The 25,252-nt window shown below is 49.1% G+C and overlaps 1 protein-coding gene across 2 annotated transcripts in view; it reads right to left on the minus strand.

The window, feature by feature from the left end:
* The window catches only part of CA12 (carbonic anhydrase 12), a 52,073-nt gene that overhangs the window by 5,304 nt on the left and 21,517 nt on the right, over positions 1 to 25,252 (minus strand). For both annotated transcript variants that reach the window (XM_045540774.1, XM_045540764.1), the window contains exons 3-8: positions 13,580 to 13,759; positions 12,576 to 12,718; positions 10,242 to 10,337; positions 9,326 to 9,389; positions 8,919 to 9,076; positions 7,468 to 7,594 (exon numbers count right to left, since the gene is read on the minus strand). In XM_045540774.1, the coding sequence (XP_045396730.1) occupies positions 7,468 to 7,594; positions 8,919 to 9,076; positions 9,326 to 9,389; positions 10,242 to 10,337; positions 12,576 to 12,718; positions 13,580 to 13,759 (768 nt within the window). The remainder of the gene's footprint in view (positions 1 to 7,467; positions 7,595 to 8,918; positions 9,077 to 9,325; positions 9,390 to 10,241; positions 10,338 to 12,575; positions 12,719 to 13,579; positions 13,760 to 25,252) is intronic.

A 25,252-nucleotide genomic window follows, 5' to 3' on the forward strand; every position in this document is an offset into this window, starting at 1 on the left:
AGCATCCTGAGAGCCACACAGGCCCCCAGACGGCTGAGCAGCCCCAGTCCAGGGCTGGAGGAGGGGCCCTTCATGCCGTGGCCACAGGGGGCTGAGCAGAGTCTGCAGAGAGCAAGGCCCCCAAGGTGGGACCTTTCTCAAGAGCACAGGACCCACTCGGTGGCTTCTCTGGAGGGAGAGTCTGGATTCGCCCACGTACCGTGCAGTGCTCCTGAGCTACAGGCCCTGCAAACAAAGCATCATGTAACCCATTTCTGTCCCCTGGACTCTTCGCTCCCAGATAACCCCTTTTTGGGGCCTAAATTGCCTCTCCTTGGAAACCATGAAGTGAGACCAAATAGCCACGAAGACAAGGAAAGCCCCAGAGGCAGGGACAGATGCTTTTCAGCCAAGACTTTGATGCAGTAAAAATGAAGCAGCTCGACCGAGCAAGCCAAGATCACAAGCCACTAAGGAAGAGGCGTGGTGGCAAGGGAGCTGCTTAGTAGTTCTACCACCTCACGAAGCCCAGGGCAGGAAGATGCTGTCGGCATGCTGTCCCAGCCAGTCGCGACAGCACCAGCCACCACAGAAGCAGGGCTTCTCCGCAGAGATGTGCTGGGGTCCCATTGGAGGCAGATGCCTGTGCATCTGCTAACTAAAGGGAGAGGGAAAACCGGCGAGACTTCCAGGGCACAGGGAGAAAGAACTGTCAGGGCGCGCAGGGAACGAGAGCCCGAGAGAGAAGCCAAAGGCTGTTTCCCTGCAGAGCCCCGGCTGGGTGAGCGAACAGGCATCAAAGATGGTGCGGGGCCAGAGAGATTCATTTTCAGATTAAACAAAGAAATGGCTTGTTTCTGAATGGAGAACAAGACAGGCAGTTCCCACGGAAGAACAACAGGACAGAGGGGAGAAACGGAGACAGGCTGGTTGACAGCGGTGGTCCACGAGAGCCGCTGAATGAGAACTCAACGGAGGGGGCTCCCGAGCAGGCTGGCAAGAGGGGCACTCCGCGCAGACACGGGGAGCTGCCTGCTCTCCACGCCACGCGCAGGCGCGAGTCAGGGCGAACAGAGACAGGGCAGTGTCACACACAGAAGGAAATCGCACAGACACGGAAGAACTTGACTGTCGCACGCCTCGCCCAGGAAGGCACAGACACCTGGAGAAGGTGGGCAGGCCGCCTGCCACAAGGGCCTTGCTACCTGTTCTGGCTGGCCCACGCGCTGCGTCTTCCGCTGGCATCTTGCTGGACCCAGGGAGGCTGGTTAACGGCTTTTGAGGTCTTCTTCTGAAGCCTCAAGTGTAAACACAGAAAAGTCCAGCAGGAGGAACAAGCACCTCATTTACACACCTTGGGGTTCCTGGAACAACAGTCTAGTATTTTCTAACTCTATTTGCAATTCTGATTGTGGAACACAATCCTTTTCCTTTCAAAGTACTATTTTAAAGTACGGACTGTTTTCGTAGATGGCATGTTACACAGTGATAACATATATACGCATGTAGGTCCGGAGCAGTCTCTAGTCTTGTAAAGGAGGCCAGGAGAGTTTAGGTTTATCAGTGGTTTGATAGTTTAAATATATAAAATTATCTGGGCATGGTGGCTCAAGCCTGTAATCCCAATACTTTGGGAGTCTGAGGCAGAAGGATCACTTGAAGCCAGGAGTTCGAGACCAGCCTGGGCAATATAGCAAGATCCCATCTCTACAAAAAATTAAAAAATCAGCTGTGCATGGCACACACCTGTAGTCCTAGCTACTTGGGAGACTAAGGTGGGAGGATCACTTGAGCCCAGGAGTTCAAGGTTGCAGTGAGCTATGATCTTGCCACTGCACTCCACTCTGGGCAACAGAGCAAGACCCTGTCTCAAACTAACTAACTAACTAAATAAATAAATAAATAAGTGAAATCCAGTTCAGCATGGTAAAAACTCCCATCATTATACTTAATAAAAGTCATAGAGTCAAGTAACTGCAATGCTATTATTCTCTTTGGATGAGGCTTTGGTAAGAAAAGCAAGGAAGATGCCCTCAGTAGCTACAGGACATAACTATCTTTAGAGGACATATTTAACTGGGGAGTTTTCCTCATTAACACTATGCAACCTAATAAAGAAATAATTTCTACAAAGAAATATGCCAAAAAGATACCACCAGATTAGACGAGGGAACTAGTTTTGTACAACCATGATAGGGACTGAGGGCTTTGCCACCAGATTGCAGGAATGCAGGCCCAGGGTGGAAAGCCACATGATCCTGAGGGCCCTAAACCCTGCAGCAGCAGGAGTGGGCTACAATGCCAGCACTGGGCGCTTAGTACTCCAAGTGGCCCAGGCTGTCTGTGCTGAAGGAATGGGTGGCGGGACGGGGGCCTTTTATCCCCATCAAGCCAGAGCAACAGAAAGCACAATAGTATCTCTCCGTGCCTTCCAAACTTGACAGCTAAGTTCTGGTCTTTAAATTTTCTTAAGCAAATGGGTTGATTTTAACACTGTCAGCAAATTGAGAACAGAGAAAAATAAGACTTAATAAGACTAAAATTTGACAACTGTCCAGGCTTACATGTAAATCCTTCTGCAGAGAAGATGCCGGTTGGGGGGAGATGGGAGACCAGTCGGGGACGTTCTTGCCACAGGCTCATAATGAGCACAGAAATGAGTAGGATGTCAATCACCCCTGTCCTTAAGGAGCTGGTAGCGTGTGTGTAATATGTGTGTATTTTTCTTTTTCTTTCTTTGCTTTTGCTGGGGGAGAAATTGCTCTGTGGCGTGCTGAGTGCCATCACAGAGGTGAAGGGTGGTGCTGCAGACAGTAAGTCACCTCCGGGGGATGGGGAGGACTTCCAGGAGGATATGGTTAGAGTTGGGTCTTGAAAGAATTTTCCAGGTGGAGGAGAGTGAGGAGCATCCCAGACATAGGGACTAGTGTGTACACTTGAAAGGACCTGCCGCCTTAGGGAGGCCCTACGGTCTGGGGGGGCTATGGTTGAGAGGGCGGGTTTGGGGCTGTGGGAAAATGATGTGGGTCCTTCGCCCGTGGTGGGTCCAGCCCTCTGCCCGGCCCCATTTCCTGCTGTCTTTCCTGAACACGGTCTGCCCTGTGCCAGGGGCTGTGGTTAGGAGCAGGATGACACCCGCGGTGGGGTTTTCTGTCCCCCAGAGCACATAACTCAGGCTGTGCTCAGGAAACATGTGGCATGTTGAAGGGACTGGGACTCCACTTCTAAGCACCTTTGACATTGCCCCTGACTGTTTGGTCCCCTGATCCGGGTCTGGGGACTCCTCTGGTTACTCACTTGGATACTTTAGAAGAATTGATGATACTCTTCCATCTAATAGCTTTTATTTATAAATAGAAACTTTAAGAAACACAAGGTCAATAACTATAACACACATATTCTAGTCCCCAAAGGTTAGATAATTAGCCATCTTAGCTGTGTAAGATTTCCCTCTCTCTGTCGCTCCCTCCCTCTCCCCTTCTAAGGTTTTCTACAACTGCCCAGGCCACTAGGGTCAAGCAGGTTCCAATCGTGCTGTCCACAGACCTGCCGTCCCCCTGGCCACCCCGTGCTCTCGTCCGAGTGCGCCTCAGCTGGCTCTGGGCTCTGCAGCAGGTGACAAGCAGTTGCTCAGAGCAAGCCCACTAAAGACACGATTATAGAAACTTCTTGGCTTCCTTTTGTCCGTCAAGTTGCCCTTTCCCCGATATGTTGAAAATCGTACTCGGTAATGTTAATATTTGGGTTTGATGGGCTCTTGCTTTATCACTCATCACCAACACTGGACACCGTGTTGGTGTCACTGGCTAGGAGCAGGTCGACGCCAAGGAACCAAGAATTGGGCCAGAGCCCTAAGCCTTCGCCCCTGCAACGTACACCTGCCTCTGCCGTGTTCCCCGCCCCCGCTCAGAGCACCTGACTTCCTGTGAAACCTCCACTGGTCCAAGATCCCACCTTGAGGACAATGAGTCCTGTTTCCTCCTTCAGCTCAAATCCTCCTTCTGTGCCACTGGGAAGAGGCACTTTTAAAGAGCTGAACAAAGTGCCTGGCATGATTTTCACCTTCCCATAAAGAGTGGACATTTCAACCAAGGACAACAAGAAGCAGAACATACAAGAGAGGAAAAACTTGTAGGAAAGGGAGGGAGAAGAAGAAGGATGAGGGATTTTGAGGAAAGTCACAACTTCAGAGGCATCCGGACCCCGGATAAAGGAATTTGTATGCTTCTCCTAAGGGCACGTAGTTTTCTCTCATGCCACTTCTCTTAGCTTCACCAATGATATAAAAAAGAACATATACCCAGATCGTGGGGGAAGATAGGGAACAAGGTTTCTCTTGGGTTTGTACGTGTCTACCTCAATAACTTCAACTTTATTGTTTCGGGGTAACCATCACCAGATTGAAAGTTTCATGCCATAAAAGAATAAAGACCAGAGCACCTATGTGATAGAAAAACTCTGGAATCCTATGATATGAATGAAAAAAAATCAGTTCTGGGCCTAGGAACGTCATTGTATCACCCCCGGGGCAACTTTGCCTCTCCTCCCCTGGAGACATTTTTGGCCGTCACCACCGGGGAGAGCAGCTGGCAGCTTGTGGGTAGAGACCAAGGATGCTGCCAATGCCACAGTGCACAGGACAGCCCCCCACAGTAAGAATTATCCTGCTCAAGATGTCAGTAGTGCCAAGGTTGAGAAACTCTGCCCCAAGGCTAGGTCACATCACCGATTACAAACCCCTTAAGGATAGACACAAGGTCCTGCACTCCTTTTCTAAGCAGAGTCTAGGAAAATAGCAGGGTCAAGTTAAACGATTCAGTCCCAGCTGTCTCAATTTGGTTCAACCTCAGGTCCTCCCCCAAAGTCTACCCACATTCTCTCCTAGAGGATTTCCTTAACATTACTTTTCTACTGGCAGAATTTTCCGACTCCATAGTTCTTATTAACTTGCAGAGAAAACCCGGAATAAGCCAAACCATAATTACAAACATGCCTCAGTGGAAGAGTCTACAAATAAGTGAGCCCAAATTGCTCAAGGCTCACACTGACAAACAGTCTCACACTGTAAACCCAAAACAGCATCTGACAGTCTGGGGCCTGCTCCCAGCTGGTGTGGGAGGCCCTTGTGAATGCAGGCCCTGGGCAAGGGAGGTTCGGGGCTTCACCCCTTTGGGGCTCCCTCCTCATTGCTCATAGGGAAGCAGACTTGTTTGCTGCCTGTGTTTTGGGGAAGTAAGAAGGAGGGGAGAATTCTGGCCAAGTTTCTATAATCAGCCTCCAAATGAACAGGTTTGCCTTGAACTGCCATAGAGCCTCACTCCCAGGAGCAAGCTGGGCCCGGCCTGGGTGAGGCAGCAGCCCTGGGCACGCCATGCAGGAGGGGCAGTTGGCAAAGCTGCATTTGGGCTTTGATCTTGGTTTCCTAGCTGAGAGTTGGTCTACCGGCTTCTGCCTAGAGGCCCCTCCAGCCCCCACAACCAGACTTGAGGAAGCTACGGAAGCTCTCCACTGCACCCGCCTGCACTGCCTGCTACGGAAGCAGCTACTTAGACCCGAGCCGGTCTAAGAAGATGGCTAATTATTCCCAACACCACAGTCCATCGTTACAAGTGGGGGTTACTTTTGATGTCAGACTCAAGATCCTGCACGGTTTCTTCTGATCGTCTGTAATTGCCCTCAAACACTGTCCCTGTAATGTAAAGTCAGGATTGGCAGTTGTTAGTGAACTCTTAGAATCATAACATTTGAGCGCTGAGAGGAGGTTAGGTCACCTAGTCCACCCCGGCATTTCACGGCTCAGGAAACCCAGGCCAAAGAAGGGGCATGATTTGTCCACATGATACAGCCAGGAGAAAACAAAGCAAGGCCTTGAACTTGGAGGTCTCCTGACTACAGGGAGAGTATTTGTCCACCTGTTCCCAGGGATGTGGCACAGACTAGCTCAGAGAACGGAGCTGATAATGAAGTCCTTGAAGCACATGCAAAATTCTACCTGATCTACGTGGACAAATTCCCTTATCTCCTGGCAGAGTTTTTATGGTTTTTATTTTAAGAGTTGAAGTAGTTCTGTTTAACCCTTGAATACTGTATTCTCCATTTAGAAGGATGAAAAGAGAGAACGTTGTATCTAGAATAGATACAAAGGGATAACTCTGTGCATCTGGTCATTTCCTAGAAAAGAAGTTGACAGTCACCATCATATAGAGTCTCAATTTTTAGGAAGGCTAATGGTCACCGTTTCAGTTTTCAGATGGAGAAACTGAGGAAAAGAGGGAAATTACCTTAACTAGTGGTATCTGGAGAGGAGAACACCAAAGACAAATTCTTGGGCAGTTCTTAATTAAGTGACCGAGAAGGACATAATTCTGAGTGTATGTACGGGTCAATTCAGAAAGGCACATTTCTAAAATTTTCTGGAAAGGGCCTTGAAACATAATCTTCACATGCTCCACTAAGCTTAGTAGGTGATAGTTATAATCTCATAAGAAAGGAATAAAAAAGTGCACCAGGTGAGAACAGGAGAGTGGATTCTCTGACAAGTGGGTTAACAGGTTATCTTTCTATGTGAACTCCTGGCCGGTTTGGTACACAAGTGATATTAGGGCATGAAATGGAACTTCCACAGATCTGCTGTGCTTCTGAACACCCAAGATTCCCGCATTGAGAACCAATCAAGAACCTACCATGAGAAAATGAAGTTAGAGGTTGGAAGAAGGGCGTGGGCCCCAAGAATGCTCCCTCACCCTTTCCTTTACTCCTAGCGTCTGGCAGTGCTGATTCAGGCATCGGTGCAAGTGAGGACAACTGCAGGTGTCCTGGGGCTTGTGGTTACAGGTTTCAAAGGAAGAACCAAGAACTCACAGCATTAGGAATAAACCAAACTACGAAGCTTTGCTCTATTTGGAACAAACGTGCCTGTGCTTATGCAAGCTCCAAGGGGATTCAACAAAAAGGCAGGGAACAAGGGAGCTTTCTTCCCTAATGGGCCCTGCTACCTTAGGCCATGAGCCACCGTGGCCACAGACATGGCCTATGCCTGCTGTTCTACAACTAACAAAGGAACGTCCCTGGCTGGGCCTAAGGTTGGGTAGCTACAGCCTTTGATGCCAAGAAAGCCTTGGGTGAGAAGTTAGAAGTCTGTTCTCATGAAAAGGTCCGTATTGTGTGTCTCAGGAGAGGGGATCATTGTCCAGAGCAGAGAAGTCCCCAAGAACATCCTCTTTTTCCCACCTGTGGGAGACTCCAGGCATAATGAGGGCTCTGGTCCCTGTGCTTGGAAGCCCCGGCTTGTGCTTCTCCACAAAGGCTCAGGGAAGTGGAGAGCAGCGAGGGGAGCCCTGAGTAACCCCCACACCTCGCTCCATGAGGCTGCCTGGGTCCCATGGCAGCCAGGTTCTTAACCTAGGGCAGCCGTGGCAGAGCTGGACTTCACCCAGAAGGGCCCAGTGTCTTGGCACCGCACTCCCCACGAACACTACGTCCCCTTACCTTGTTGGAAGGAGATGTACACCAACCTCTCATCGAACTTCTGCACCTGCCGGAAGTTCTTGACCATTTCTCTGGGGGCAGGGTCGTCCATGCGTGTGCAGTACAGAGCTGTCTCCAGAGCCAGCAGCTGAGGGAAGAGCAGAAACACCCCCCGAGGGCAGAGTGATGCTCCTTGCCTGGCCTCCCTGGGGAAGAGAGGCCAGCTCTCGCCTCTGGCACCTGGGAGAAACCTCTGGAACCAGCCCCTGTGGTGCTGGGTGGGAGACATTAGAGAGCAGCGGAAAAGCCAGAGAACTGCTCCCCTCCCCAGGTGTGGGTCACTGGGTGCGGGGCAGGGCTGGGTCTGTCTTCCCAGGCCCCGAGGGTGGTGCTGCCACATCCTGATTACACCTGGAATCTGCCCTGCACGGAGGGAAGCCCCTCATGGCGACTGTCTTCCTCTCATGAACCTGAATTGGAACCCAACTCTAAACCAGAGGAGCCTGGGACTTGTTCTGATGGTCATATCAGAAGGAATAAAAGCAGGGAGGTAGGAGTTTCACAGGTCATCTGACTATGGGCTCCATGACACTTTCATGCAACCACATGGATTGTATAACCCGTTTCCAAGGTAGCTTCTGGGTTAGGATGTCGCTGCCTCCCCACACACTGTATCTTGATTCACCACGTCCTCATTCTTGTCTGCCTACCTGCTGCCGTTTATCTACGGGACTCAGACCAGAAGCTCATAGTAAGGAGGAGGAGCAACAGTGAGGTCTGTCCGGGGTTCATGACGCTGGGTGGGGTGTGGGAACCAGTGCACAGCGCTGGCCCCGGCCCCATCTCATGGGGAGTCATTTTTCTTCTCATGTATTTAGGCTGTGGAGTAGAGGGCCGAGTGGTGACTTGGAAGTCAGATGACCCGACTTTGGATCTCAGCTTTGCCATTAACCAGAGGGTGATCCCATAAGCTTTTACCCCTCACTTCCCTCCCGTGTGAAACGAGAAGCTTAGAGATGGTTGCTAAGCATTTCGTTCCCTAGTTTGCTCTAGACCATGAGCTTCTTGAGGGCAGGGACCCTCACACACTCATCGCTGCAATCCCAGCTCCCCAAGTTGTTAAATGATTTAACCTAATGCTACCTTTGTTCAGCCCCTCCAAGGAACCAGGCTTTTTCCTGCCTGGGGAGGGAATATCATCTAGCCACTGAGGGATATATTAGCAAATGCAGCTTTACAGCTCTGTTTTAAAGACCTGGGAGACACGTATTCATTTTCCTAGGTTGACTTGATAGCTCCTCTCTTAAAGCTGAGCTTGGAATTTCTGCAGTGCTTTCCGGAATATTTGGAGAGGTTTCGAATAGCTGCCAATGAAACTCTAGGTGAGGAAATCAAGTCATTGATTATGATATGGGTTATGGCGGGGACCAAAGTGCCACCTGGAGTCTGGCTGAGTCGGGCACGATAGTTACCTGCTCCTGGGAAATGTGCACAGGGTTTCGGAAAACCGTCCAGATCACAGTGGGGTTGCAAGGAGGTGTGGTCAGGGACCCCCTGTAGCGGTAGTACTCGGCAGGCCTCTCGGGAAGCAGTTCTTCAACGTTGAAGCCTGGGATGAGCACTTCTTGGCCTGGGGAGACATGTTGGGGGTGGGTGATGGTATCAGCCTCACTCCCTAGGGCAGAAGTGCCTTTGAACATAATGACTGAGCCTAGAAACTTGAACTAACCCCTCTCAGAGCCATTCTACCCAACCTGCTGCCCTTAACCTGATGAACACAAACCACACCCACCACTGGCATTTGTTTTTCTTAAAGTTACACAGGGCTGACTGCATCCTTCTCCAGCAGACAGTGAATTAGCATCCGAGGACCCCTCACCTTTGTACTTTACATGTTGAAGGTGACTGAAGATCTTGTCATAGGATGGATTGAAGGAGCCCATCTGCAACAGAGACCAGGCAGGTTGAACCGGGACAGAAGTGTGTAGGCTGAGCTGGGACTGACACTTGCCATCGGAGGGCAAGGCTAGGGGTGTGCAGCCACCACTGCCGAGGTCCTGCCTGAAGGAGTTGCCTTACTAGGACAATGACGGTGGATCACTAGGCCGTTGGGACTTAGTGTAATGGTCCTGGCCTTGCATGTCAGGATGTCCCATTTTCAGCTTAAGGCATCGGGCTTGAACGTCCCGGTACAGGGTACGGTGTGCGCTCCTGATGACCTAGATGGCAGTCTGAAGGCCGCAGCTAGCAGTTCGTCTCAGCCAGAACTTAAGGGAGCTCTGAGTTCACAGGAGCCAAGTCAGACAAGTTAGTATGTTGGGAAATGAGGTACATGCTGCCTCTTTAGGGAAAAAAAAAATACAAACCAATCAAAAGACATTCCCTTTTCCTGGGATTAAAGGAAGAATTCATCCCAGGGTCAATATATAGGCTGGAGCTTGGATACGAGGAGTCGTATCAGGCGTTCAGGCATCTGAGGGGGCAGCATGACCCCCTTCCCCCACAGGTCTTCTCCAACTGGGCCATTCCCTGGCTTATGCAACAAGGCTGGGGACTGGGGGCTCGTTTTTACAACGTCACAAAGGACATGAGCCATGTCTGCTGCCCAGCCATAGAAAGTGCTGCCTCTAGGCCAAGAGAGAAGCAGCACTATGGGGAGAAGCCCTTGCTCCGGAGACAAGACCTTGCCCATATGGGAGCAGCTTGTTATCAACAGATGTGCGTGGAACAAATGTCAAATCCCAGCCTCATCCCTGCTTCACATTTCCTGTAACAACCTTTGGAACATCTCTTACCTCAATGAGAACCGCGAGCACAGCGAGGCCTTCTGACTTGTTGCTGGCAGCGCTGGCGTTGGGATACAGGTCCGAATTGTAATGGACGATGTGCAGCTGCAGGGGGAGAGGAGATGCCTGTCAGAGGATGAGCACCTCGTGGAACGCTTTCACCTCTGCAAGAGACTTCAGTCCAACTGGGAGGACAGACCCCCATCCCCTCCACGCCCATGAGCTAGACCAGGTCTCTCAGCTCCTCCACTCCTGGCATCTCCAGTTCTCCCTTTTCCCTTGGTCCTCTCTAGACTGCAAACTCCGCCAAGGCACACGGTGTCTATCCGATTCACTCACTGCGGCCCAGTGTCTCCTGGGGTGCCAGGAAGGTACCAGCTGCACAAGAGATATGAGTAAATGAATGAATTTTTACACTAGCCATGAAAAAGCTTGGGTACCTTGGAGTACTTCTCCATGCTGATTTTTCCTACTTACTCTGGAGCCTGGGGCCAAATGGTTTCATGTGGCTTCCCCCGCCTCAGCCCCACCCCTCTGCGCTTGATCTGGAAGCAGTGGGGGAGGGGCATGAAACCTCCAGCTCTAACTTGATCATAACTGTATTCGGCACAGGACATGCATTTATCCCTCAGTTGCAGAAAAATCACAGCATGGCTTTCTTAAAGGTTTTATCAGCCATATTTTAAGAGACCACGAAACAAGAATGTTACTCCATGAATATAGACTTTCATCTTTACAAAATAAAATTCTAAACTCATTTTTTTCAAAGAAGAAATTACTTTTCAATATTAAGGTAGGAGAAAGAAGTTTTTGAGAAATCTTGGGTCTAAAAGCCTATCTATGCATTAAGACCATTGTTATGACAAATCCTGACAATGTTTAACCTAATTTTTAGGGCTAAACCCCCCTAGGTCCTAGGTCCTTATTTCTTTTTACTGCTGACCTTTGAGCTTGTGGTCTGTGTGAGCACTTTCTTATTGTGTTCAGATTTAATCAAGAGGAAGTGAAGCCTAAACCAGGGAATTCCTGGGTTAGGGATTCCTTGGCTGAGGGGATTAAGATAGAGTCTTCTTATACAGACTCCATCCAGAAGAACTGCTACACTTTCAAGTACCCTCCATAGAGAGTCTGCCCCTTTATGGTCACCCTGGTGTCTTTGCTCTAGTATTGGCATTTATAGTCCATCTTAACCAGACCCTGGATTTGATGATGTGACTTAATAGCAAACACTGTAACTAGAAATATTTTTAAATGCATAAACCCTTCCAACCCATACCCTACTTTATTCCCCACGGGGGAAGAAGCCTCAACATTGCAATTAGCCTGGAAGAAATTGCAGTTCTTGAGCTTCAGGGAAGGGCCTGCTCTGAAATAGTGAACCTCCGGTAGTGCCATCCTGTTTGGCCAAATCCCATCCCCTGCACGCTTGCAGCTAGACCTGTAATTAGTCGGAGACATCAAGCAGTTCGGCGGTTATGCACAGAGGAGATTGGTCATGTCATTATTTACGTGGGCTCCCCTGGCTGATCAGTCAGCAGCGCTCATCTCCTTGTACAGTTTCCCTGTAAACTTTCAGAGCCACAGTTCCATGCCGTGGGAGCTCAGAAATGGAACACCTCAATACCCTCCCCGCCCCACCCCATGCCCAACTTGTACAGGAACAACACTATGCCCCCCTCTCATTTTCTTTTGGCATTTTGGGTTGGCACCTCAGGGTGATATAATTCAATGCTGGGCGAACATCCTGAGCTGTCCTCAGTGAGGCTCTGATTGCCATGATGCCCTGCACATTACGATGCCAGTCATCCCTTGACTTGTGGCCAGGTAGAAGAGTGGCCCTGGACCCATGTCCCCATGCTCCAAAACACAACCCATGCCAAGAGAAAGGAAAGATGGGAATGGGAAAGACACATGCAGACAGCATGACATTTAAAGAAACACTAAAGTTAGGGAAAGCAATGAGCCCAGTATGAGTCAGCAGTAACGAGATCTTTATCTGCGCAGATAGGAGGGTGATGTCTAGAAAAGGGGTGTCCTACTTGCCACCCTGGGAGCACTGCCTTCTCAGCAGGGCTGCTCAGGAAAAGACAGAGAGACCAACTCAGCATGTTCAGGAGAAGAAAGGAACCAGGACGCTGCAGATGAGCTGCTGGCTGGCTGGAGTGGCTGCAGCCTTCTGTGCTGGGGACAGGGCCAGAGGTGCCAGGGACAGGGCCAGAGATAGGGAGGAGAGCTAGGAGGCAGCTCAAGCTGGCTCTGATCTTATCTGTGCTCTTGTCAGGTGGCAGAGGGGACAGACAGGCACAGCCAGGCAGCCTCTGCCAGACTGGCCACCTCACTCACCTCGGCGGCGAAGTGCTTCCCACTGACAGTGTGTTCGGAGCCGTGGGGGTCATTCTGGTCCCCCCAGTGCAGGTGTAGCTGCGTGGCAGTGTAGCGGGACGGGAGGCCCTGGATGTGCATGTCCGGGGGCAGGTTCAGCTTCACTGCAGGGAGTGGAGAGGTGGCTTTCAGAGCCCTGGCCAGCTGAGTGCTGCCACAGAGCAGTTAGGTAGGCAACCCCTGCTGCGGCCCAGATCGGGGACAGGTGGATGCAGCTGGTGCAGAGCAGAGAGAGGCAGCCTGAAGGTCAGAAACTTGGGCTCTTTCCCTGAGAATATGCCCATTTCCCACAGCAACTCCAGTGGCACCAGCCCTTCTTGGTTCCACTGGGAAAATGATGCCAGGAACACTAACACTGGACCAAGGGATGGATTTTCATTTACATTTCTGTGATCAAACCTTTAGTGAAGTACCTTCCAAACTTTAGAATTATACAGCAACAATCACAATAATAATTGCTGTTTATGAAGCATTTACTATATGCCAGACCCCGACACGCATAATCCGGAGTCTTCACAGTACCTATCAATAACTCCATTTTCCAGGTAGAAGCTCAGGGAAGTTAAAGTTCTTACTAGAGTCTCATGGCTCATAAGTCTTCAAGCCAGGATTCAAATCCGGGTCTGTCTGACTCCAAAGCCTGGGCGCCCCCACCCCCACTGAACTGCGTGGTCCCTTGAGTAGTTCATGATGGCCCAGATTCCACTCCAGCAGCGAAGCCAACGGGCCATGGGGCTCAGGCCTGTCTCCTCCCCAATCCCAAGAGATGTGCTGCCTCTGAGTCAAGCTGCCCTGGCAGGGCCACCCCCAGGGCCTCTAGCATCCCCTGGAGAGAGTGGTCCAGCCTCCCTCAAAGGCACCTGGGTGCCATGGTAGAGCCACCTCCCTGCCAGGTGGAAGGGGCAGGCCGGGGAGCCAAGGGACGCTCAGACCTACCCCTCAGGCCTCCAAGGTCTCGCCCTCACCTGAGTGGCCATTGTTGGTCAGGAGAAACTGCTGGCTGGAAGACACATTGTAGCCTTGGAACTCCAGGGGTGTGAGGCTGGCATCGTACTGGAGGATGTCACCATGCAGGTCTATGGGGGACTGCAGCAGGCCCCCGCAGGACGGGTACTTCTTGGACCAGCTCTTCTCCCCATCGGGACCTAGAAGGAGAGATTCAAGGTCAAGATTTAGTCAGGGTTTTTCCTTACCTTCTAATTCTGTGTTCACCATAATTATTCCTTTTCTCCTCTTTTCTTAATCCCCAGAGGTAAATGTTCAAGGCCCAGAGATCTCGGCCTACAGAATCAGGTCCAGCAAACACCTCAAGACCCCCTGCTCATAAGTGATGTGGGGGAAGAAGGACTAGAGCAGCCCCTGCCAGAGAGTGAAGCCTGCCAGGCCCTGCTTCATTTTGTGCCTCATTCATGGTTGACACAGCACACGTCTTCTCCACGTGAGGACCTGTTGCCTTTGAGCAATTTAGCATCTGCTTATTGAGCACCTGTTATGAGCCAGGAATTGCTCTGGCTCTTGGAGCTGCCAGGTTGAACGTGGCAGAGCCCCTGCTCGCCTGGGCTGGCAGTTTAGCGGGGAAGAATTCCACAAATCTGCTGGGCTGCCTCAGGTTGGAAACACTAGTGTCTGACCGATCACAGCTCCAAGTGGGTCTTTGAGGCTGGTGGGTTGACAAGTACGATCCTTCTGATGGGAACCTCCTGAGGACATTGTCTCTTGACACCCAAATCCAGGGGAAGTACAGAACCCAGCCCGATAGGGAGACTTGAAAAATGTCAGATAATTACAGGCCTGGAATGACAGAGCGAAGTGTAGGGTGTAAGCTGGGGCAAAGTATGACAATACTAGAAACTAATTATTACAACATAATTGACAAACCGTCAGTGAGGAGCAACAGATTTTTTAAAAAGAATCCTCCAGGGCTCAAGCTTCTTGCTAACTACCAGCTAGCAGTCCCTCCTCTGGAAATGAAAATCAACAGCCAATGTTCAGATAAACTTTCCTACTCCCACAGGGAAAAGTCTTTAAAGAATGTAAATCTATGTTTAAAAGATTAGCTCCCACAGTAATTAAACAGATTTTCAGGCTGAGGTTTCTCCAGAAAAGCAAATAATTGGCATGTCACGGCTCGTTAGGGTGGAAGCAGGGTGCTCCATGGGTTCTGAGTTGAGAATCCAGCTGTGCATCTGGGGTCCACTCACAAGGGTTTCGACACAAGGAAGGGTGTTGACTGGATCGAGGGGGAAGGAACAGCACCTCTTCCGGGAGCCTGTCCACACACAGCAGCGCTGTTTCACAAGAGCGTCAGTGTGCACAGCGGCCCCGCAGAATCCCGAGCCTCTGCACCTTGTTCTTTCCTAGGGGACCCCAGCTGAGTGTGGAGAGGATCAGAAGTAAGACTTGGTACCCACGCCCAATTAAAATGCTACCAGGAGTCGGTCGCAGGCTTAGCTCCTCCGGGTCTGGACACACACAGCAAAACCTTACTAGTTTTTCAGGCTGTCAACCTTTGGATGTGCCTTTTCAGAAACGTTAGAGCATGAAAAGATTTTGGAATCTCCAGTCCAACCTTTCAGTGGACACCAGTTTTCCCACTTGTGCGTGCCAGAGCCTCCACCCAGCTGCACTGTTTTTATTTTCAAGGCCTCAAAGACCCGGACCCAAAGCAACGAGCTGCACCAACGTGGCGACTGGGAAGCGGGGGCTGGAGGACGCCAAAGCAGGCACCCCAGGGGCCAACGGGAGTAGGACTGTGAGTCAGCCTGCAGCAAAACCAAATTCTTTAGGGGCAGCAGGGGCACAGTGAAGCAATCGTGAGGCCTCAAGTCAACCCCAAGGGTTAGGAAAAGCACAGCACAGAGCAGCAAGACTTCCCGAGCGAGGCCGCCAGGCTTTTCCGCGCTCACGCACTGCCTGCACCCACAGCCAGCGGGGTGGGCGCTCCCGGCCAGGCAGCAATGGGAAAACTCAGGGAGTAAACAGATGTAGCAACGAGATTTCTCCTTACATGACTAAGCGGATGGGGTTAGAAGGAATTTCTTTTCCCAGAGCAGAAGTTCAAAAAGTTTTCATCAAGAGGGCACTTCCCGTGATAACTAAGCACGAGCTCCTTGAAGACAGGGTGCCTCTCATTTGCACCTCTGTGAACCCACGTTGTGAGTAGGGTCACATGCATAACAGGTATTTAGAAAACATTTCCCAAAGAATAGAAGACCCAAAAGAACAGAGGGCTTGGGAAAAAAGGTTATCAGGAGGAATTTTCCTTTTTGATTTTGCCCTAGATATTCTTTATTGGAAGTTAGGGCCAAACTAGGTATTGTGGGACAGGAAAGACTAAGAATACTTCAGGCAATAGAGTCAGTGTTGGCAAAACTTTTCTTGGAAAAAGCAGCAGCTATGTTGGAACGGGAGAGTCCAGAGGACAGGTTCTAGCATCAGCTGTCCCACCACCTCCGTGAGTGACCAGAGCAGGTTGTGTGCCCTGCAGGAGCCTCTAGTGCCTTTCATACAAATGGGAGAGTCGGGCACTATGTTCTGGAATGTTCCTTCTGGCTCCTAAGCTCTGGAATGCAGTAAGAATACTAGGACTAAGCACCTTCACCCGCTGTATCAGCTGAGTTGGAACGAGTCGGAGAGGTTACTCATGCCTGGCAGCTTCTGGGCCTGTATTGTGGTGCCCGGTGGGAAGCAGCTGTGGGAGTGAGGACACAGGGCACTGGTGCTCCCGGGGCTGGCTGGGGAGTGGTCAGCCGTCTGCAGCAGGAACCACACAGGGGAGCTCGTCCTTGGGGACTAGTCACAGACTCTTCAGGCAGCAGGGTCTAAAAAACCCTTTTCTCCTCCTCCTCCTGCTGCTTCGTCATCGTCATCATCACCATCTTTACTGTATAACTCTATGGGGTAAGTAAGGCCAGGATTGCCCCATTTTATACATGAAAAATTGAGATTAAGTGATTTGCCCAAAGTTCGACTTTGGCTAAGTAACAGTTCCCTTGCTTGGGTCATGGGACCTGTGTCCTTCTGTTTCAGTATTTATCTAAGAGATTTTGCACACCTGTTTCTCCCTCCCCTACAATCTCCCTGAAGACAAGGACTATGTGGTGCTCTCTCCCCTGCACGTCCCACAGCGCCTGGCCCGAGCAGGCCCTCACACGTCTGCGGGGCTGGCCTCTCAACACCTGTTTCGTGCTTGTTCCTTCCCAGGGAAGTGAGCACCTTAATCTCCTCCTATGCTTTTTTTCCCCTCAAAAAAGAGGAGGAACATGGGATCCCTTGCTCAGGTGCGAAACGTACCCTCCTAGCTTTCTAGTTCACCTGTGCGAGGTGGGTTCTGCTCAGGACCACCTGTTGAAGAAGAAACCTGGTTTCCGCCCTGCAGCCTGGAGATGGTCTGCCAAGGACGTGGCTTCGTAGAAGCTCACAGGGTCCTCCCCCTGCATGTGATGGCTGGTGTCCCCTTCTTGCACAGCTGGGGACACTGTGTGAGCAGCCTTCTATCTTTGTAATATGTGAAAGATAGAGGTGCCACAGGGGTGGGCACCAGGACAACCAATGTCAGGGGTGATAGTGATGGGCTCTTTTCTGTTCCCGCAGCCTCCGTCCAGGTGGAGTGTGGCTTGTGGCCACATGGCACTGGCCTGATCCTGGCTGCTATACCCGCTGCAATTTTCAACTCCTTCCCAGCTTTCACACTCACGCCAAGTGCTCTGCTGCCAGAAAACCCCGGCTGGGAGTGACTTTTCTCAAAGAAACATTTACTTCCAGCTACTGCACGAATTTGCCTTTGCTCTTTGCCTCTTTAGGTGGCTGGATTCCTCCCCTGCTCGTGACGGAGATCATGTGTCTCTCACGGTTTGTTTTTCCAAACGAAATCAAGGCATTATTTCTTTCCAGTCCATGAATTTTCTTGCTCTAGGCAAAACAGAAGCGGGCAGAATTCCTGTTTTGAAATGTAACAAGAGATTGTTGTTGTCAAGCTCAAAATGCCTCGCGTGATTTCTGATTGGGAGTGATGAGGACCGGGGTGCAGGACCTGCATTTTCCAAGTGCCAGAATTTTTTTACGAAAAATTACAAACGTATGCCACAGTAGAGAGAGGAGCAAAATGACCCCCACGTCACTCAGTTCTGACAGTTTATGATTCACAGCCAGTCCTGCTTCATATAGCCCATGCCCACTCTCCCCCATCTACCTGGAACACCTGGAAACAAATCCAGATACGTTCCATCTGTACACATTTCAGTATGTACCTCTAAAACATAAGGACTCTTAAAACCACCATACAATTATCACACCTAAAAAGTTAACAATTAATACCTTAATATTATCAAATCCAGTTAGAATTCCATTTTTTCCAAATATGTCATAACTTTTTAATGGTTCGTTTGTAAGATTCAGGATTCAAATAAGGTCCACATACTATAATTAGTTGGTATGTGTGGCCTAGGTTACAGTTTGATGGTGGGATGCCTCATCAGAGAACTGGGCCCCATTCCTCCAGGCTCAAAATCTCACAGCCAGGGCTGGGCGCGGTGGCTCACACCTGTAATCCTTGCATTCTGGGAGGCCGAGGCAGGAGGATCACTTGAGGTCAGGAGTTTGAGACCAGCCTGAGCAAGAGCAAGACCCCGTCTCTACTAAAAATAGAAAGAAATTAGCCAGACAACTAAAAATATATAGAAAAAATTAGCCAGGCATGGTGGCACATGCCTGTAGTCCCAGCTACTCAGGAGGCTGAGGCAAGAAGGATCACTTGAGCCCAGGAGTTTGAGGTTGCTGTGAGCTAGGCTGACACCACGGCACTCTAGCCCTGGCAACAGAGTGAGACTCTGTCTCAAAAAAAAAAAAAAAAAAAAAAAAAAATCTCACAGCCAGGCCAGCTCCGCCCATCCTTTGCCCTCAGTGGCTCATGGAGTCCCAAGTTCCCATCACCACCACCACCTCCACCCTGGGTTAGGCCCTTGACATGTCACACCGCCAAGACTCCCCGCAGGCAATCAGCCTCAGCCTTTCTTGTCACACTGCCAGGCTGACTCTCCTGTTGTAACCAGATCAATCTCCCAGTAGCCTGGCTTGGTTGGCGCCACCCCACCACCTACCCGTACACTCCCTTTCTCCCTGACATGCCCTGCCCCACCCCAACAAGACAAAGCAGAACCCAGGGGTTTTTCATGGCCTCAAAATGCCCCAATCTGCTAAGGTCTTGAAAGGCCCTCACACCCCTCCCCTGCCCGCGCATGGTCAGGCGGGCTCCCCCATCCTCAGAACAGGCTATGCCCACCCACCTTCATGAATGTCCTTATGTTTAAAAGCTGCTTAAATGCTTTCTTCTTTCCTCTGCACCTTTCCAAATCTCGTTGGCTCTTCAAAGTCCAGCCCAAGTCCTGCCAAAACTATTCCAATGCTTTCTCCTCCCTGGTCGAACTCCTTGGCCAGCCCACTCGGGGTTTGCACAACAGCACAGTGACCTGAATCATCCTTTTCCTGTCTCACCTGTGACTATTATTGCCAGACTAGCACATAAGCCTATTCCAGACTAGAACTCTGTCTACAAGTTTTGAAGACCTCTTGATGACTAGAAACTTTTTTTTTTTTTGCTTTAAATATTCTTTGGGGAAGGGGACACCACACTTCTATGCAACGAAGAGAAACATTTTTACAGTCCAGTGGTCTTTTATTTTTTTTACACCAATTATGCTATGAATTCCTGGGAACATGCTCCTTTCCACTGGTTCTCACACAGGGTGCTTCTCCGGGCGGAGCAGGCTGGCGCTCCGCTGAACCCAGGCACCTTTCTCTGCAGGTTCCTTCTTTTTCTGGTCATTTTCCATCACGAGTTTCAGGAAGCCATCTCAGCTCTCGGAGAACTTAATGTGCTCAGTATGCACATTAATCCTCTTGGCGAGAATCTTGCCCTTGTTTGTTTACAACAAGCCAACAGCATGCTGGGTAACAGTGTAGACTCTTCTAGTGTTGCCATGGTGACATCTGTAGGACATGCCTTTTTGAACAATGCCCATTCCCTTGATGTCCACAATATCACCTTTCTTGTAGATTTGCATGTATGTGACCAAAGGAACAACCCCATGTTTTCTAAAAGGCCCAGAGAACGTATAGTGGGTGTCTCTCCCCCTTCCCTTCGTGCTCATCATTTTGGCGAATTACTGGAAGATGGCAGCTCCGGCCAAAAAGTGACTAGAACTTTTTGTCACAGCCCTCTCTTATGTTTGAACACATTAGTGGCACTTAGTAAATACTTAAGCAATTGATTTAGGGGGTTTTCTTAAGCTCATCTCAAAACTTTAGCCATAAAAGGATGAGAAAAGATGGTTATGGGAAGATGAGGGTAATGAGAAGGGTTTTGTTTTTTAATGGAGAGACTTGAGCTAACTTCTGTACAGATGGCAAAAGAGAGTAGAGAAGGGAGGTTGGATACAGAGGACAGAGGAGCCCATCAATGGAGTGTGGCCCTGGGAAGACAGTGGGGAGGAGGTTGGGACCAGCCAGCAGAGGTCAAAATCAATTCTGGGCTGAAGGAGGCACTCAAAGTTTGGCCGAGTGGTACAGACCAGAGCACTGCAGCCTGCCTAGAAATAAAATCCATGTAGTGAAAAACCCAGTCAGAACCCCTGGAACTCCCCAGGTCTGCCAAGGTGAGCAGAGAGAAGAATTAGCTATGGGAAGGTAGGCAGCCTCGTTGCTCACATTCTGAGATGTATGCAGCCGAAGTTCACCACCGAGCCTAAAAAAGCTGATGTGATTTCTGAAAATGCACTTACATTTGGCTATTTTTTTTAATTTTCAGAATATTATGGGGGCACAAACATTTTGGTTACATATATCGCCTTTGCACCACCCAGGCCGGAGCTATAAGTGTGGATGTGGAGAGATAGGAACACTCTTACATTGCTGGGGGCTATTTTCCTAAGGCTCATTATGTCTTATTTTAAAATTTAATTACAGAAAATTTCAAAACAGGTACAAAGGCAAAGAGTATAGACCCTGTGTACCCATCTTTTCACGACTAGTCTAGTTTCGTCTATGCCCCATCCCATCTATTCCCCTCCTGTGGGTTACTTAGGAGAAAATCTATCGATGCTTAGATATCACTAAAGATAAGGACTCTTTAAAAATAGCCAGAATATCATTTTCAAGTCTAAAGACTGTTGACAATAATTCCTTAATGTCATCGAATATCCAACGAGTGTTCAAACTTCCCTAATTATCTCATAAATCTATTTTAACAGTTTGTTTGAATCAGTGTCCAAATAAGGTCCGTGTATTGTCACAGGTTGAAGTGGCATTTAAGTTTCTTTTTATCTAAATGTTCCCCTTTTATCTCTCTCCAAAATGGGTGTATTTAGCCAGGACATACATGTGTACAGACTCATTCTTGCCTGGGGCAAATAATTTATGGAAATAAATGAAGGATAATTTTATTTATTGAATAACCTGTTTGCAGACATGGTATAGGACTAAGTAAAAAAATTTATAGGTTAAGTACTTATATTTATATGCCTGGTCCATACATTATAGCATGTAACAGTAAGAGCATGTAGAGTTCTTTAGAAGACAAGAGATGTGTAATTACTAGTACAGTGTGATTACTGTTTCTCTGACTATGCTCTTATGTGCTCAAGGATAATAAAAATTTTAATGAAATAAATATTATTTGTGATGTGGACAGGACCTAACAGAGCCTAGACCACCATCAACAACAAAAGTGTGTATTCATTGTTATCCAATTTTTGAGGTTGGTCTTTTGGGGCCTTTTTAAGTCAGTCCCTCAGATCTACTCTCTGCCCCATGACATTTCGTGGTGGTCACACTCGGAGGTGGACTCCCCCTCGGTGTCTGTGTGGGTCTGCTCCCTCAGCAGCTGCCCGGGGAGCCTGTCCTGGGCCAATGTCCCTTTGGTCTGGCTACCAAAACGCAGTCGGATCAAAACTCGCCCCAACGGATAAAACTGTAATGGCAAGGTTTACACATTTTAGATGGTGACACCCCTGTTTTTCAACCAACAGTCAAAATTTCAGTACAATAAAAGCTTTTGGTGAGTCCCTCAAAGTTTTCTTTGTAAAGAGGTCTTACTATAGTAAGAATGTACCAAGTCCTGGCATGTATATGTATATGAAAATTATCAAAGATTGTGTACCAAATTTGAATACACATTTACTAAGATGCATCATATTTGCAAGAACAATGAGTATTCACATATTGAATGAAGGAGGAAAAATCTCTAAATGTTCCCCTTCTTGGAGTGCTATTTAATTTTGAAGAGAATTCATTCATTTCTTCCACAAATAGGCCTAGTGTGTGTCAGGCACTGTACTAGGTACTGAAGATGCAATGGAGAACAAAACAGATCCAGTCTCTGTCCTTGTGAGAGACTGAGCATAAATAGCAAGTAAGTAAACCAATATGCAAATAAAATACTTGCAGTCTGCCATCAGTGTCATGAAGGAATTAAACATGGGCTGTGATGGGGATCACTGTTGAGGGGGTGGGACAGGCAGGTTTCCTGGAGGAGGTACCATTAAAGTTGAGACTTAAAGAATCGGTGGAACCAACCATGAGCAAAACCCGAGCAATGGCATTCCAGACAGAGGGCCCTGCAAGTGCAGAGGCCCTGCTGCCGCAGGAAGCTGGTGTGTTCTAGGTACGTGTGATTGAATCTGGCAACCACCTGGCTTCCTCTCACCAGGCCTGGGCCCTCCTCTCTGCCAAGGCTGAGTGGGAATCATTCCACACCGGCTCATGTGCCTCCCTCCATCTGTTAGGAAGGTCTTCCTGACACAGGGGTGGGCCCCACCCTCTCTGGGGTCATCCATCAGTCCCGGTCCTGTGGCTACAGCCACAGAGAACATAGCTAAGCCACAGGACCCCTTGTGCCCTCTCTACATTCATCTTGAAACTACACATCCTCAGAAGGGTGTTTGGATGTAGAAGCTGCATTTTTAAAAACATTTGTAGCTCCTACACTTCACTTCTGAAGTTGATTAAAAGATATATGGCTTCTAGGCCAGGCATGGTGGCTCACACCTGTAATCCTAGCACTCTGGGAGGCCGAGGCAGGCGGATTGTTTGAGCTCAGGAGTTCGAGACCAGCCTGAGCAAGAGCGAGACCCCGTCTCTACTAAAAATAGAAAGAAATTATATGAACAGCTAAATATATAGAGAGAGAAAAAAATTAGCCAGGCATGGTGGCACATGCCTGTAGTCCCAGCTACTCGGGAGGCTGAGGCAGGAGGATGGCTTGAGCCCAGGGGTTTGAGGTTGCTGTGAGCTAGGCTGACACCACGGCACTCTAGCCCGGGCAACAGAGTGAGACTCTGGAGTTTCCAGGGTGTCTGCTGTGGCCGGGTTCTGATCCACCATGCAGAAGGCCGCAATCTGCTGGACCCTGCCTGCCTTCCTCCACGGCCCGTGGAGAGGCATAGCCACAAAGCCCAGGATCCTGCCCAGAAGGAAAGGAGGTGACCAGGGGTGTGGGTTAATAATTGATGGTGAGGTCTTATGATTTTATTATTTCCAAACAGGGGGTAAGGAATCAAACTGGCGTTGAAGCGTTTCCTTTGGTAATGTTATCAATGAATCAGAGGTGGGCGTGGGATGGGGAGTGAGGGCTAGACAGTTAGGGTTACTTATTATTTATAAAGCTTGAAGTTGCCATAGAAGGCCCACTCTTTTTCCTTGGATTTTATATTGTAGATCAACATAAACAGATAAGTTTTCTAAAGATGCTTTAATCCATACTTTATATCAAACTTTTCTCTTTATTATTTCAATTTTTGTTTGGGTCAGCTTGAGAAGGAGGGTTGAGAGGTGGGCTTGGTAAAATCCCTGAAGACCCTTCTTTGGCATCATTTCTGGTCCAGCTGTGGTTGTGGGGGCCGGTAGTGCAGGCTGGAGCTGAGGAGGGGGGAGCTGTAAGGCTGGGGCTGCCCCCGCAAGTCCTTCCCCTCCACCCTGCCAGTAATACCTCTCCAATATTGCTGGGTGGGGGCTCAGGGTGGAGCAGAAGGGCTCCACAGTTATTTACACACTGGTGTCAAGGCCTCTCTCAGCTTCTTTCTGGAGGGAAGGTTTTATAGGGAGAAGGGTGGGGTTTCCAGGCTACCGAAGGTAAAAGGGTAACAATCTGTTTGCTTTTGTTCCTTCATCTCTGCCACCCTCTTAGATTGTCATGACCTGTTGCCGTAGAGCGTGTTTATTGTGGAAAAGCTCCGCCCACATCTCTGGACTTCTCTGTGCCTGTTCCCATCACTCCGTTTTATTCTAGCAATGCTGAGATGCTCGCATTCTGCAGACACACCAAGCTGCTTCACACCTCCCTGAAACACCCTCTCACCCCTCAAGGCAGGACAAAGTGTTTCCCTCTCCTCTGAGCTCCCACAGAAACCTCTGCATTTCTCTTTCCTTGCAGCACCTGTACTTATCAAACTAATATTTTATGTCTTTCTACCCCAATAGTCCAGTTGGTTCTCAAAGTGTGGTCCTAGACGGGCGTCATTGTCATCATCACCTAGGAACTTGTTAGAAATGCAGATTCTCGTGTCTCACCCCAGACCTACTGGACCAGACACTCTGGGCACGGCACCCAGCATCGTTGTTGAACAAGCTCACCAGGAGATGCTGCTGCCCGCTGAGACTTGAGAACCACTGCACCAGACTGTCAGCTTGCTCTATTCATGTCTCCCTGGCTCCTACTGCACAGCCTGGCACACTGAAGTGTTCAACAAATGGTTCTAGAACTAAGCAACACCACCATCTAAGCCCAACCACTAACAAGTTAAACAAGCTGCTGAAGTGCTAAGAGCCTAACCCCTATAATGAAAACTAGCTGGGCCTGAGTCACCTGTCCGTGCTCAATACATGTTATTTTCGTTGATCTTCTTGGACTCCTTGACAAAAGAATAGAGCTAGATGTGAAAATGCTAAGCTCATAGCAAAGCCTTGTAGCCACAGGGCTTGCCAGACGGCCTGCTCTATCCTTCTTAAAAACAGTTTTCAAAATAGGGAGCTCCGGGCTCAAGCAAGGAGCGGTAACTGTCTCTGAACAGAAGGACTGTAGACCGCCATCTTTTTAAACCATTGTTATATGTGTGGCATTTACATAATTAAATATGGTGTTGAGGTCATTTTTATTCAGGGTTGACCACCAGAAACACAACTTGCTTTTCTAACCCTGTTTTCATGGCTCATGTCATTTACTTAATCAATTTTTAATTGTGGTAAAATATATGTTAACTTTTTCATCATCCTAGATCTGCACTGCTGGTGGGAATAGTTTGATGGTTCCTCAAAGAGTTAAACATAGAATTACCATATGATCCAGCAATTCTACTCCTAGGTATATACCCAAAAGAAAAGCAGGAACTCAGAGAGATACTTGTAGACCTGCGTTCATGGCAGCATTATTCATAATAGCCAACAGGTGGAAATAACCCAAGTGTCCATCAACAGATGAATGAACAAAATGTGGTATAGACATACAGTGGAATGTTATTCAGCTGTAAAAAGGCTCATCTCATCTTAATGCGTAATTTCCTTTCCAAGAATCTACCCCACCAGATGCTTGAGGAGAGCTGGGCTAGGTCTTTATATTTTCACAAACCCCACCATAGAACCAAACTTAC

The sequence above is a fragment of the Lemur catta genome, chromosome 1 (genome assembly GCF_020740605.2).
Source record: "Lemur catta isolate mLemCat1 chromosome 1, mLemCat1.pri, whole genome shotgun sequence".
Classification (NCBI taxonomy): Eukaryota; Metazoa; Chordata; class Mammalia; order Primates; family Lemuridae; genus Lemur; species Lemur catta.